The sequence below is a fragment of the Pituophis catenifer genome, unplaced genomic scaffold, assembly GCF_029215685.1.
Source record: "Pituophis catenifer annectens isolate HBS135680 unplaced genomic scaffold, rPitCat1.0.hap2 SCAF_13, whole genome shotgun sequence".
In the NCBI taxonomy this organism is placed as follows: Eukaryota; Metazoa; Chordata; class Lepidosauria; order Squamata; family Colubridae; genus Pituophis; species Pituophis catenifer.
Genome location: NW_027256893.1, coordinates 8055425 through 8071127, shown reverse-complemented (window position 1 = coordinate 8071127; position 15703 = coordinate 8055425). Strand labels below are relative to the sequence as shown.

The window sequence follows — 15703 nt, the reverse complement described above, 5'->3', positions numbered from 1 at the left end:
TTGGAGGTTTATCAGTGTCCTCAGGGTCACCTGAGTAGTGCTTCTGTTTCCTGTAGTCTGCAATTTTTGCAGTTCTAGGTTGCTTCTCTCTTTGATTTAGTTTCCATCTGTTGCTTCTTGTCCTGCCTTCAGATGCTTTGGAGAATAGGTTGACCCCTCTTCTTTGTGGCAGCCCGTGAGATATTGGAGCACTGCTATCATGCCAAACCTAGTCCTCCTTTTCATCAGACTAGTCCAGAGATGTCAAACTTGATTTCATTGAGGGCCACATCAAGGTTGTGTTTGACCCCAGGGGGACGGTGTGGGCATGGCCAGGGTGGGCGTGGCCAGCTCGACATCACTCATGTTGGGGGTGCCTGTGGTGGCCCAAGCGCTTTGCCAGTGAGAACGGGCTCCTGAGCTCGGCCTCCTGCAACCCTCTGCCAGTGAAAACGGAGCTCGGGAAGGCTTCCCGTGGCCCTCCCGAGCTCAGTTTTCACTGGCAGAGGCATCACGGGCCGATCCTTCAATATTTCCAGGGTGGCCCCGGGGGCCAGAGATAAGCACCCTGTGGGCCGGCTCTGGCCCCCGAGCCTTGAGTTGGACACCCCTGAACTAGACATACCCAACTCCTCCTTTAACTTCCATTAATTGCCACAATATCTTTTTTTTTTTTTAAATTTGATTCATATGCCGCCCTTCTCCGGAGACTCAGGGCGGCTTACAATGCGTTAAGCAATAGCCTTCATACTTTTGTATATTTATACAAAGTCAGCTTATTGCCCCCACAATCTGGGTCCTCATTTCACCTACCTTAGAAAGGATGGAAGGCTGAGTCAACCTTGAGCCTTGGAGAGATTCGAACCAGCAGTAAATTGCAGGCAGCTGTGTTAATAACAGGGTGCGTAGACCACTGTACTATCAAGGCTCTTCAGCTACTTCCATTTTGGTAAATCTTACTGTGTTCTTTATGGAGAAAAATCTCATGCCGACTTGTGACCGACCCTTTTAATTTTCTCTCCTACACCCAAGTGAAAAACTAAAATTGGTTAACTTTCACCTATCTGGAAACAGAGGTGAACATTTGCATAATTGGACGGCATGACGGAGGAAGTCACAAGTGCTCTTCCACCATCATCTGACTGCCTATTTTTACCAATTGTGCACCTGCCCGATTTAGAGGCTATCCTCTGGGGAAGAAGCTTAACCTGTTGAAAATCAGAGGAGGAAAAGGAAAGAGTGACAGAATAAAATATACACTTTTCAGCAGTCTTTTTTCATGCAGTGTGCATAACACCTCTAAATTCTTCATCATATATGAATTGTAGATCTTTTTCTTGCTTTTATTTCATAGGTCATTGGAAGGAAGGAAGGAAGGAAGGAAGGAAGGAAGGAAGGAAGGAGAAAAGGGAGGGAGGATAGGGAAAGAAGGAGAGAGAGAGGAGAGAGAAGGAAGAAAAGGAAGGAAGGAAGGAAGGAAAAGGGAGGAAGGGAGGGAGCAGGAAGGAAGGAGTGAGGAGAAGGAAGAAAGGAAAAGGAGGGAGGGAGGGAGAAAGAAGGAAGAAAAAGGGAAGTGAAGGGGAGGTAAGAGAAGAAAAGTTCAAATGCAAATTATAGATGGAATATATCCATAACAAGAAAAATAAAATGGAAATTGATCTGTATTTACATCTGCATAAATGGGCAGAGAACCAGAAAAGAGAAAATAACGGCAGATTCATACCTTCAAACACAAAACTGCAACAGTCATATAGGGAAAAAAAGTTGTGGGGTCTGAGCTTTGAAAACTAAAGCTGCTAAGCTAAAACTAAACTAAGAAAAGCGAGTGAGAAATGCCATTTTTCCTGCTCTATCACCTGAAGCCCCAAGAATTTGAGAACCAGAGTAGAGATGATGCATTGATGGAATGAAGATATTGTGAACCTTACCAGCACTTCCTTATCCTTTTTAAAATCTGATATACTTTTAACTTTCGGTGTAATGTCCGATGCTTAACCTGCAGAACTCTGAATATAACATCCGATTTTGCTCAGTGGCTTAAATTGAAATTTGCTAAAGCCCCTTGCACAACTGTTTCTCCTGGATCATTTTGAAGGACGGAGAGAGGGAAATGGCACTAGGACTAGAAATCAGCACATCACAGCTGTTCACCAACAACACTGAGTATCTTGTGTGTTTTACATTTGTGTTGCTCATTACCTGTTTTCCAGTTCTTATTCTCAGGATGGTTATAGAAGCCTAATATTTATAAAGATGCAGTTTAGCTATTAAGAAATCCACAAGTTTTGGAGGCAAGTCGCTCCACTGATTCACTTGTTCTGACTGTCAGGAAATTTCTCCTTAGTTCTAGCTTGGATCTCTCCTTGGTTAGTTTCCATCCATTGCTTCTTGTCCTGCCTTCAGGTGCTTTGGAGAATAGCTTGACTCCCTCCTCTCTGTGGCAGCCTCTCAAATATTGAATCACCGCTATCCTGTCTCCCCTGGTCCTTCTTTCCATTAGACCCGTGATGGTGAACCTATGGCACACCTGCCACAGGTGGCACACAGAGCCATATCGTGGGCACGCGAGTGTTGCCCTAGCTCAGCTGATTTTCAGGCCTTCCGGGCCCACTAGAAGGCTATTTCCGGCCTCTGGAGGCCCTCCGGGGGTGGGGGGGGGAAGGGCAAGTTCCATTAATAAATTTTCACCCTCCCCAGGTTCCTAGAAAGGCTCTGGAGGCTGGGGAGAGCGAAGAATGGGCCTTCCAGTCCCACCGGAAGTCGGTAAACAGGCCATTTCCGGCCACCGGAGGCCTCCGGGGGGATGGGGAAGGCTGTTTTCACCCTCCCCAGGCTCTAAGTAAGCCTCTGACACCTGGGGAGGGCGATAAACGGGCCTACTGGGCCCACCGTGCCATCGCGTGCCAAAAGCGGGGGGAGTGCAGGGGTGTCACGCGTGCCTGCGCAGGGGGAGTGGGGTGCACTGAATTATGGGTGTGGGCACACATGAGTGCGACCCCCCCCCCGCACTCCCCCCGCTTTTGGCACACGATGGCAAAAAGGTTAGCCATCACTGGAGTAGACATACCCAGTTCCCGCAACCATCCTTCATATGCTTTAGCCTCCACTTGCAGTAAGCAAGGCATGTAAAAATAACGAAGCTGATACTCATAACTGGAAAAGTTTTTTTTCTTCTTCAGATTGATGTGCTAAATTGTCAGCTGTGTTTTCAGCTACATGAAACTCAATCCCAAGCAAGGTGAAACAAGGATTAAGCTATTGTTTTCACTGTTTGGGGTCGGTGAGAGAAAATTTGCAAAGGAAACAATGGCTTTTAACATTTTTTCCATATCCAAGGCTGGTTCGTGAAAATACTGGTCATGTTGACTTTCAAAAAAAAAACAACAACCCCAAAACCAAAATAAAATCCCATTGTCTGTATTTGCATCCTGTTTTATGCCTGTATTTTGTGAACTGATGGAAAGAGTTGGGGGGGGGGGCGGGAGAAAAGCTTTCTTTTGTATTGTATTTTACAATATTTGTATTTTCTGAAAATATGGAATCAAACCTCCTTTGTTTCAGTTGGTGTCTGTCTTATTTATTCAACACTGTTTATATCTTGCTACAGCTGGTATTGATTCTGGGGGGAACTGGGGGGGGGCTTGTTTAACAGATTAACAGAGTTGGAAGGGACCTTGTAGGTCGTCTAGTCCAAGGAGACTTGGTGGCGCAGCGGACTAAAGTGCTGTTAAGTAGCACTTAGCTGCCAGCTGCCTGCAATTACTGCAAGTTCAAATCTCACCAGGCTCAAGGTTGACTCAGCCTTCCATCCTTCCAAGGTAGGTAAAATGAGGACCTGGATTGTGGGGGCGATAAACTGACTTTGTATAAAAAAGAACACCACTTGGGGGTGGGCGAAAGCCCTACTAAGCAGGTATATACAAAAGTATGAAGGCTATTGCTTAAAAGCATTGTAAACCGCTCTGAGTCTCCGGAGAAGGGCGGCATATAAATCGAACCAATAAATAAATAAATAAATAAATAAATAAATAAATAAATAAATAAATAAATAATAAATAATAAATAATAAATAATAAATAATAAATAATAAATAATAAATAAATAAAAAATAAAAAATAAATAAAAAATAAAAAATAAATAAATAAATAAATAAATAAATAAATAAATAAATAAATAATCCTTCCGCCCAAGCAGGAGATTCTACACCATTTCTGACAAATGGCAGTCCAATCTCTTCTTGAAAGTCTCAAGTGATGAAGCTCCCACAACTTCTGAAGGCAACTTCTGTTCCATGGGTTGATTGCTCTCACTGTCAGAAAGTTCCTCCTCATTTCTAGGTTGAATCTCTCCTTGGTCAGTTTCCATCCATTATTCCTTGTCTGGCCTTCGGGTGCTTTGGAGAATAGCTTGACCCCCTTCCTCTCTGGGGCAGCCCCTCCAATATTGGAAGACTGCTATCCTGTCTTCCCTGGTCCTTCTCTTCACTAAACTAGCCTGCAACCGTTCATCGTATGTTTTCACCTCCAGTCCCCTATTCATCCTGGTTGCTCTCCTCTGCACTTTTTCTAGAGTCTCAACATCTTTTTTATAGTGTGGTGACCAAAACTGGATGCAGTACTCTAGGTGTGGTCTTACTAAAGCTTTATAGAGTGGTACTTAGCTAGACTTTTCCCTAAATTTGATATCAAGGAGGAAAAAATGGCTAGACACTCCTTCTTCCCATTTATAATTTTAATATCGATTTTTTATTCGGCTTTAACTTCAGTCAGCCTTTCCCCACCTTTCCTTTCCCTTCTCCTTGTTAATCATTGAAAGTTGGGCCAACATTCTTCTACAAACACAAATATGTAGTGAATCCATCAACTATTATCTATCTACTTTGCCTTTTACGTAGGTGCTGAAGTCTAAAGGTGCTTTGGAGATGGCAAGGGATATTGTCAGCAATTCGATAGTGATGATAGTATAGTCCTCGACTTACAACAGTTCGTTTAGTGACCGTTTGAAGTTACAGCGGCCCTGAAAAAAAGCGACTTATGACCATTTTTCACACTTATGACCATTGCAGCATCCCCAATGCAAGTTGTGTGATTTGCATTCGAATGCTTGAGAACTGGTTCATATTTATGACGGTTGCAGTATCCTGGGGTCATGTGATCCCCTCCTGACAAGCAAATTCAATGGAGAAAGCCAGATTCACTTAACAATGGTGTTACTAACTTAACAACTGCAATGATTCACTGAACAGATGTGGCAAGATAAGTCATAAAACACGGGAAAACTCACTTAACAAATGTCTCACTTAGCAACATAAATGTTGAGCTCCATTGTGGTTGTAAGTCGAGGACTACCTGTAGTAACAGATGGCTGTTGTCCCTAATCCTATTCTTCATTGTTGTTGTTTGTTGTTAGTTGCGAAGTCATGTCCGACCCATCACGACCCTCATGGACAACGTTCTTCCAGGCCTTCCTGTCCTCTTCCATCCTCTGGAGTCCATTTAACCTCACGCCTACGGCTTCAGTGACTCCATCCAGCCATCACGTTCTCTGTCGTCCCCTTCTTCTTTTGCCCTCAATCGTTCCCAGCATTAGGCTCTTCTCCAGGGAGTCCTTCCTTCTCATTAGGTGGTCAAAGTATTTGAGTTTCCTCTTTAGGATCTGGCCTTTGAAAGAGCAGTCAGGATTGATCTCCTCTAGGACTGACTGGTTTGATCGTCTTGCAGTCCAAGGGACTTGCAGGAGTCTTCTCCAGCACCAAAGTTCAAAGGCCTCAATACTTTGGCGCTCAGCCTTCCTTATGGTCCAACTTTCACAGCCATCCATCGCAACTGGGAAAACCATCGCCTTGACTGTACGCACTTTTGTTGGCAGGGTGATGTCTCTGCTTTTTAGAATGCTGTCTAGATTTGCCATAGCTTTCCTCCCCAGGAGCAAGCATCTTTTAATTTCTTGGCTGCAGTCCCCATCTGCGATGATCTTGGAGCCCAGGAAAATAAAATCTGTCACTCCCTCCATTTCTTCCCCATCTATTTGTCAGGAATTGAGAGGGCCGGATGGCTTGATCTTAGTTTTCTTAATGTTGAGTTTCAAGCCAACTTTTGCACTCTCCTCCTTCACCCACATCAAGAGGCTCTTTAGTTCCTCTTCACTTTCTGCCATTACACTTGTTCCAACTTACACCTTACTCTTACTCAGTAAATCGCTTACGACTCTTAATCATGTAAATAGCATGGGAGATCATTCCGATTGTAGACTGAAACGTTTAATTTATTCGTGGCTGCTCTAACCCTTGACCTGTAGGAAGATCTGTCTGTTCTTACATCCAGTTTGCATAGTGGAATGAAACCACTTCCTCTCTTGAGTCAATGTTTTATCGAAAGAACACACACTAGTTGTGTTTCAAATAAAGTTGACTTTTTTTTTTTTTGGCCTTCCTTTCTGTTCCGTGCAATGCAATTACGTTAATAAAACCTAGCATGAGGAAGCATTTTTGAACATTTTCAAACAAAAGAGCCTTGGTGGCACAGCAGACTAAAGTGCTGTTAAGTAACACCAGCTGCCTGCAATGACTGCGAGTTCGAATCTCACCAGGCTCAAGGTTGACTCGGCCTTCCATCCTTTTGAGGTAGGTAAAATGAGGACCCGGATTGTGGGGGCAATAAGCTGACTTTGTATAAAAAAAAGAACACCGCTTGGTGGGGGAGGGCAAAAGCCCTACTAAGCAGGTATATACAAAAGTATGAAGGCTATTGCTTAACGTATTGTAAGCCTCCCTGAGTCTCCGGAGAAGGGCAGCATATAAATCGAACCAATAAATGAATAAACAATAAATAAAAATGCTTGGGTGGCATTTAGAATTCCTTTTCTAAGAATGGGTATGCGGTCAAGGCTGGCTCCGAAACATTGTTGGAAATAAACCCGATGGTTGAACTTGGTGCTCAGTTTATGTCATGTTAATGTCCCTTTCATTTTTTTATGGGGAAACACCCCCCCCCCCCACTCCAAACCTTTGAAAAATACAACATGGACAAAGCCGATGTCCGCCTTGGCCACAATGAGGCCAAGGATAATTTTGAAGACCAAAATTCTCACAGAAGCACCTACAGAGATCATTTCAGTACTGATGACTTCAAATAACTTCTTTAGAAATTTATGAAGAGCTGTTCCAAATGACAACAAAACTATCTGAATACAATTTACTCAAATGAAAAGATTTTTAATCAAATATGAAAGAACATGTAAGAAATCAAGAGTTATGATGCTTAAGATAGATAGATAGATAGATAGATAGATAGATAGATACATACATACATACATACATACATACATACATACATACATACATACATATATACCCTGTTTTCCCTAAAATAAGACATCCCCTGATAATAAGCCCAATCGGGGTTTTGAGCCCATGCGCTAAAATAAGCCTCCCCCCAAAAATAAGCCCTCCCCGAAAATATTTAAACGCAGAGCTGGAAATCAGGTAAGATGGCAAGAGGAGCCCTGTCTTGCTCCATGCACCCCAAAATAATAAAACCTCCCCGAAAATAAGGCCAAGCGCTTATTACAGGGTTCAAGACAGGGTCTTATTTTTGGGGAAACATGGTAGATAGATAAATAGATAGATAGATAGATAGATAGATAGATAGATAGATGGATGGATGGATGGATGGATGGATGGATGGATGATAGATGATAGATGGATGGATGGATGGATGGATGGATGGATAAATAGATAGATGGATGGATGCATGCATGGATGGATGGATGATAGATATTCAGCATCATGACTTATATGTGTATATAAGAGCTCTGAAATGGATTGTCAGCCATAAATAGAATTCAGATGTCTTTTAACAACTGTTTTAATGTAATCTTACATGTAAATTAGCTGAAGCAGTTTATCATTTTAGCATATCGTTTAGGATCACCAGAACATTTTAAAATTCTAGGGACGAATTGTCTTATAGAGAGGGAAGTGTTTGCAATAATACAAATATTCACCTATATTTAGTCCCTAGCAAGCAAAATAAAGAGTTTGGAAACAGATGTAAATATAGGAGTTCTGGATGCTCCATGGTTGAAGGTTTTCAAGAAAGTCTTGGACAACCATTTGTCTAGAATGGAATAAGGATTTCTTCCTTGGTCAGGGGATTGGACTAGAAGACCTCCAAGGTTCCTTCCAGCTCCATGAGTCTATGATTATTGCCTGGTATAACTAAATATATCAGTGGTATGGTTTGATGCAATGATGAGGTGCCACCTCTTTTAATTTCACTTAGCCAGGTTGAACCTTCAGCCTTTCTTCTTGTGCTGTGACCTGTTTGTCCTTGTTGAAGTAGCAGCTGCTGCCATCTGTTAACAAAAAAAGCTCTTTTGTGTTCTGTAAACTTTTTTTTTTTTTTTTTTTTGGAGATGTAGAATAGCTGAAGAATGAGAAGGAGCTTCCTGGTTGATTAGAGCAGAGGTACTGCCAAGGGACTTTCTGTGGTCAACCTGATGCTTTTGAAAAGGTGCAGAGCTAGACATCCCTGAAAATCTGGGTCATATCTAACATAGGATCACCCTTGCAAGGTAGTCCAGACAAGGAGAACAGCCAGAAGCAGTAGCCTTAAATCTATAGTAAGGTTACATCAGGGCTGTCAAACTCGCGACCCGCAGGCCGGATGCGTCACGCGCTGGCCACGCCCACACCCGGTTTAGCGAAAGAGAAAAAAGTCCCGATATGTCACGTGACGATGCCGTGACGATGTGAGTTTGACACTCTTGGTTTACATTAACAGAATTTTGCAAGCCTGAAGGTAGATCTCTACCCCGTCACCTTTACTGTCCAAGAAAGTAGGGAAGGTCTCTCCTGAGATGTTTGCCGTTCCTTCTGCGAACTCACCTGACAGTTGTTTACTCTGGAGCTCTTCCTCCTGTTCCCCAGGATCATTCCCATACACGTAGTGACTTACTTATTATTTATCTACTTACTTATTAAGTGAATTTATATATGCACGCATCCACCCGAGAAACTCTGGGCAGCAAACAGAAATTAAAAACAAAACTCAGATGTATAAACAGTTAAAAACTGGGTAGCCTCTTAAGAACTCTCCATGGTAGATTCATTCACAACCACACCAGAGCCCCATTAAAATCCTGGTCCCAGTGCCTAGTGGGAAAACTAGATCAGGAGTGGGCTGCTGGGGGTTCGTAGGGGTTCGGGAGAACCTCTAGCTAAGGTTCTGTGCAGTTCGGAGAACACCCAAATCCCATTTCTGGCTGGCCCTGCCTGCCCCTCCCAGGAGTCCCCACGCGGCCCTTTTTGAATGCAGATAAGTGCAGGGCATGTGCGGAGGCTCGCGGAGGGTGAAAAACGGCCCTACTGGAAGTTCGGGAAGGGCCTCCAGAGAGCCTCCGGAGCCTGGGGAGACCATTTTCACCCTCCCGGAGGTTCGAAGAAAGCTTCCGGAGCCTGGGGAGGGCAAAAACGCCCACCCCTGTCGTGGTGCAGGAGGCCAAGTAGGCCACGCCCACCATGGCCACGGCCACCCAGCAACCGGGCAGAGAACCCCTTGCTAGAATTTTTGAAGCCCGCCCCTCAACTAGATGTTCACCCATTATCAGAAAACTAGCAGGGATGAGGTGGTCCTTATCTCGGGGGGGGGGAGTGGGACTGTTCCACCAGGCTGGTGACGTGTCACAAAAAACTTCTAGAATCATTTAGCCTTTTGGTGCCAAAACGAAAGGAATGGGGACAGGGTTTGTAACACTTTGGTGATGGTTGAGTGGTCCTGGGAAGGTGCGCCTGAGTTACAAGCCTTGATAGTACAGTGGTCTAAGCACCCTGTTATTAACACAGCTGCCTGCAATTTACTGCTGGTTCGAATCTCTCCAAGGCTCAAGGTTGACTCAGCCTTCCATCCTTTCTAAGGTAGGTGAAATGAGGACCCAGTTTGTGGGGGCAGTAAGCTGACTTTGTATAAATATACAAAAGGATGAAGGCTATTGCTTAACGCACTGTAAGCCGCCCTGAGTCTCCGGAGAAGGGCGGCATATAAATCAATTTTTTTTTTAAAAAAAAATGACCCTTATGTACAAATGTGAAATTCTACTTGCACGTTGCTGGTGATCAAGTGAGAAATACGACCAATCCACTTGCTCTAGTTTTTTTGTTGGTTAGATGGCAACGTTTTTGGGGCTATTTTCAACACCAACCTATAGCAGTTTTACCCAGGAGTCTGATTATGAAATGGGATTCAGTAGCCATCCTGCAGAAAGGGGTTTGTGTCTGAAATAACCTTGACATTTTAGATTTCTTTCATTTTTTTTTCTTTTTCAGTGGATTTAACGGAAATCAAGGAAATCAGACCAGGAAAAAATGCGAAGGATTTTGAGCGTGGAAAAGGTGCACGTCAGAAGGAGGAGCACTGTTTCACCATTTTTTATGGCACTCAGTTTGTTCTCAACACTTTAAGTCTAGCAGGTAAAACCTGTTGTCTGAATCTCTCCTTTAAAATCCGGGACTGCGTCACGTTATTCCTTCCAAATGCTTGTTGACATCTTCTTAATATTTATTCCCAACTGCAAATATTTTTTTTTAAGGGAGACTGGTGCTACCTGTAAGGATAACAAATAAACGAAATAGATTTATTTTGGAAAGGTGCAAAGATAGACACACCTGAAACTCTGGATCACATCTAACATCGGGTCAGACTTGCAAGGTAGCCCAGATAAGAAGCACAGCCAGAAGTACTAGCCTTAAATCAGGGGTGTCAGGGGTGTATTTCTTCGAGGGCCGGTTCAGCATTGTAGTTCTGCGCGGGCTGGCGGGGGGGGAGGTGCGCGAGGTGGGGGAGACAGGATGGATGCCTCCTGCAGCACTTTACCGGCCAAAACGGGGTGTGGGGAGCGTGCACGGCCCCTCTGTGTCTCATTTTCGACCTCCCCTGCCTCCAGCAACACTCTACCAGCCAAAAATGGGCCATGCGGAGGTGAAGTCTCCGCGCGGACGGTTTTTCGGCAGCAGAGTGCTGCAGAAGGCCAAGGAGGCTTCAGGGGGGGCCTCACACGGCCCATTTTGGCCAGAAGAGGCACCACAGGCCGGTCCTTTGATATTTCCAGGCCGGCCCCGTGGGCTGAAGTGCAGGGTGCACGTGGAGGCTTGGGGAGGACAAAAAACGGGCCTACCAGAAGTTCGGAGAGGGCCTCCAGAACCTGGGGAGGCCGTTTTCGCCCTCCGGAGGTTCGAGGAAAGCCTCCGGAACCCGGGGAGGGCAAAAACACCCCCCCGCCATGGTGCATTAAAAAAAAAATAGATTCTCCAAAAGTTTAAAGCAGTGCCCCTCACCCCCCCCAACCTTTTGGGAACCAGGGTCCGGTTCTGTGGGAGAGAGGTTTTTCCATGGACCGAAGTGGGGGCATGGATGGAGTTTCGCTTGTTTGTGCGGCCCACAAATCGGGGGTGGTGGGGGGGGACCTCTAGTTTAAAGTATATATATATATATTTAATTCAAGGCATTCCTTTCAGATATTTTGCTTTCCTTCAGTAGTATGCAATTTATTCTTGGCGTCATGAAGCTTGTGCAGTGGGATAACAGATGTTTCTCATTCTTGGGGTGGTTTCTCCACCCCCCACTCCCCCATCATCAAGTTTCTCAATTTGCATCTTTACATTTCTTTTCCATGGCAGCTGACTCAAAAGAGGAGGCGGAGAAATGGCTTTGCGGGTTGAATATTTTGTATCAGGAAGCTATAAACGCAGGCACCCCGGCAATTACAGAGAGGTATGTGGAAGAACTGTTTTGTATTTATATACAGTAATGGAATAACAAAACAACAGAGTTGGAAGGGACCTTAGAGGTCGTCTAATCCAACCCCCTGCTCAAGCGGGAGACCCTCTACCATTCCGGACAAGTAGCTGTCCAGTCTCTTCTTAGAAATCTCCAGTGATGGAGCTCCCACAACTTCTAGAGGCAACTTCCGTTCAATCCATTGTATTCTTGTCTTGCCTTCTGGTGCTTTGGAAAAGAGGTTGACCCCCTCTGTTTTTGTGGCAGCCCCTCAAATATTAGAACACTGCTGTCATGTAAAGGGACGCGGTGGCTCAGTGGCTAAAACGTTGAGCTTGTCGATCGAAAGATCGGCAGTTCAGCGGTTCGAATCCCTAGTGCCGCGTAAAAGGGTGAGCTCCCGTTACTTGTCCCAGCTTCTGCCCAATCTAGCAGTTCGAAAGCACGTAAAAAATGCAAGTAGAAAAATAGGGACCATCTTTGGTGGGAAGGTAACAGCGTTCTGTACGCCTTTGGTGTGTAGCCATGCCGGCCACATGACCACGGAGACGTCTTCGGACAGTGCTGGCTCTTTGGCTTTGAAACAGAGATGAGCACCGCCCCCTAGAGCCGGGAACAACTAGCACATATGTGTGAGGGGAACCTTTACCTTTTTATCATTTCCCTGCAGTCCTCCTTTCCACGAGACTAGGCAAACCCAATTATGTACACTGTGCATACACAAATCATTTAACTGTTCAGTCAGGATTGTTGACTTATGAATCACTTTAACTCAGTTTTCTGATGGATCTGAAGTATCTTCATCCCCTTTAGACTTAAATTCACACCTTTCACATACTCCTCTTCCTCCTTCCCCTTCTTCTCCCTCCTCTTCCTCTTCCTGGACTGATTGTACATACTGTGTTTCCCTGAAAATAAGACCCTGTCTTATATTTTTTTGAACCCTGAAATAAGCGCTAGGCCTTATTTTCAGGGAGGTCTTATTATTTTGGGGCATGTGGAGCAAGATGGAGCTCCTCTTGCCATCTTACCTGAATTCCAGCTCTGCGTTTAAATATTTTTGGGGAGGACTTATTTTCGTGGGAGGCTTATTTTAGCGCATACGCTCAAAAGCCCGATTGGGCTTATTATCAGGGGATGTCTATTTTTGGGGAAACAGGTGGGTAATTCTGACGTGCTGTTGATGATACATCAGTCTTAGCTCCATGCTGAAAGTAACCAGAATAATCCCCTCATAAATAAGAATTTTTCACATTCGTATTTATAATTCATACTGTTTAATGCCGAAACGTTAGATAGGTTCTTCAGAATCTGCCCCACGGTCTCAGAAAAACAAAAAAGATACTTCGGTGCTGTTTGCGCTTCATAAAAAGTGATGTGTGGAAACAGATTCATGTTTTGATGTTTCATGTGTTGAAATTACAACACATCATTAAGTCCGATCTTCTGTTTACAAAACTAATCCTGGCTGCATTTTTATTGGCTCTTGAAAGCTGGCTGAGGAAGCTGATTTACTCGGTGGATCAATCCAGAAGGAACAGGTACTTGCTCATTTCAGATTCTAAAGCTGTGCTCTTGTTTTGTTTTCTTCTTCTTCTCTGTTATGTATTTTTGTTGTAATTAAGTCACTTTTAAAAAAAAGTCGTTTAAACCCCATGTGACTAGGCCTATATTTGCTTTCAGTATAAATCCTTCACTTTTTGCCTTCCACGAGTTTGTGACCCGAAAAGTTTGGTTGGGTCAGGAGCAGTTTCTATATTGGTTCAAAAACTGGATCGGGTCCCGCCCCTCCCCCCCGATTTAAAATGCACTAAATCAGGAATGGGCTTCAAAAATTTTAGCAAGGGGTTCTCTGACCAGTTGCTGGGTGGGCGTGGCCATGGTGGGTGTGGCCTAGTCGGCCTCCTGTACCATAGCGGGGACGGGGCTTTTTGCCCTCCCCGGGCTCCGGAGGCTTTCCTTGAATCTCTGGGAGGGTGAAAACAGCCTCCCCAGGCTCCAGAGGCCCTGAAAAACGGGCTTACCGAAAGTTTGGGAAGGCCGGAAACCTTTCCAGCCTTCCCAAACTTCCGGTAAGCCCGTTTTTCGCCCTCCCCAAGCCTGCTTAATGTAACAGTGTTGCCCATTTTATGAAATGTGGTCACATGATTGTGGTAGAGGGGGCAACTCTCAGAACTTCAGATCTGGGTCATAAGCAGTGGTGAAATCCTACCGGTTCACACCAGTTTGGGTGAACTGGTAGTGATAAAATCTACCGGTTCGATGAACTGGTAGTAAAAAAAAAAAAAACCCTACCAGTTGGCCCATTTCAGTGCAGTTAGTTGTCACTTCCTGTCTGCTAATCCCCTGCAGTCTACAGAACACCTGGAGGCAAATTCTGATCGTGACAAAAAAATCTGATTGGAAGTTTATGGGAGATTCTCAACCATCCAGGCCATGGTTGTCAAAGCAAAGGTGCTTTTTTCCACAAGGCAACTGGACTTTCTGAACTTCGAACTGAAGAAGCTTCTTGGATGAGAAGCGAAATAAAGTAAAGGGGTGGGGGGAAACAAAACCACCAAGAAAGTCCAGATGCCTTTTGGAAAAAGCACCTCCGAGACAAGCTGGTTGGAAGACGCAAGAGACGCTCATGCAAATGGGCACCACCAAGCGCCTGGGTTATTGTGCGTCAAGTCATAAGATGCCAGGGAGGGCAAGCTTCCCCAGGAACTCAACTGGTGCGACCGAGATTGAGTTTTGAGTCTCGGGAGAAAGGCTGAAGGGCCAGCCCATCCTGTTATTTGATCCTAGCCCACAACACCAAGCTGGCACCTTTTGTTTAAATAAGAAACAACACAATACAGAAAGAGTGTGATGAATGAGAGGCCCAAGGGGCAGCAGAACCTTTGCTGCTATCCTAAATGGGCCCCACATGACCTTGGCTGCCTCTTGGTTGTGTTCATAACACCAAACGGTAACACAGCTGGTGTTACCTCAAGGTTAGCGATGCGAGATGATTAACTTAACTTTCCAAACGGGATAATTATATTGCATTTTGTGGAAAATTTGGGAATCTTTTGCTTGAGGTATTCTGAGGGATTTATTATTATTATTATTATTATTATTATTATTATTATTATTATTATTATTATTATTATTATTATTTGGGAGAAAATGCCATTTTGAACGAGTAGTAGGTCCGAAGTTGTGGGGTTTTTTTTGCGGTATGCTTCCGAGATGGAAAAAATTAGTCAACTGAACACAGCCAGCGACTGTTTTCCTTCTAAAATACGGCCTCCTATAATGAAAAGACAGTTTATCAACGTAGCAACTGACACAAGGGAATTAGTGAAGTGTACCTTTCCTGCCTATTAAGAGCGCACTTCATCATTTCTATTAAATTTAGTAACTGTCTGAGTTGAAGGTAGCATCTGTCATTTCTCCCTTGCACATGCTGTGCAAGGTGAGCATAATAATGTAGTAATTTAGCATGGCCCTTTAGACTTTCTGATGCCTTCCTGGTGGTGTTATACCTTCACAGAGCAAGGGCTAGAGACTGTGAGATCGGAAAAGTTCATCCGTAATCTACAAATATTCTCTTCCGTTGGGAGTTTATATGTTCAGTATATTGCTCCATGTCTCTATTTCCGACTCCTATCTCAAAGCCCCTCGGCTTCCTTAAGTTTTTGTTAGCATCCTAGGAACATCCTTTCACAGTCCTAGTCCTCCTTTAGTGACCGCAGTTGGGATGGATGGGCAATCTAGTTGCTGAATAAAGAACATTGAGTAAATCTAAAAGGATGTTCTTCGTATTTATTCTTTTCTCTTAAATTCAGCATCAGCCTCAGAGAGTTGAAAACGATACTTCCGTCCGTCAACTTCAAAGTGAATAGTGTGAAGTACTTGAAAGATAAGTTTGCGGTAAGTATTGGTTTAAGCTGCAGGTCCTGCATTTACCTATTAGCATATAT

At 44.2% G+C, this 15703-nt stretch overlaps 1 protein-coding gene across 1 annotated transcript in view; it reads left to right on the top strand.

Moving 5' to 3' along the window:
• The window catches only part of PLCG2 (phospholipase C gamma 2), a 106056-nt gene that overhangs the window by 32586 nt on the left and 57767 nt on the right, over positions 1 to 15703 (top strand). Inside the window, exons 3-6 of the mRNA XM_070952877.1 lie at positions 10304 to 10447; positions 11654 to 11747; positions 13247 to 13294; positions 15569 to 15653. Of these exons, the coding sequence (XP_070808978.1) occupies positions 10304 to 10447; positions 11654 to 11747; positions 13247 to 13294; positions 15569 to 15653 (371 nt within the window). The remainder of the gene's footprint in view (positions 1 to 10303; positions 10448 to 11653; positions 11748 to 13246; positions 13295 to 15568; positions 15654 to 15703) is intronic.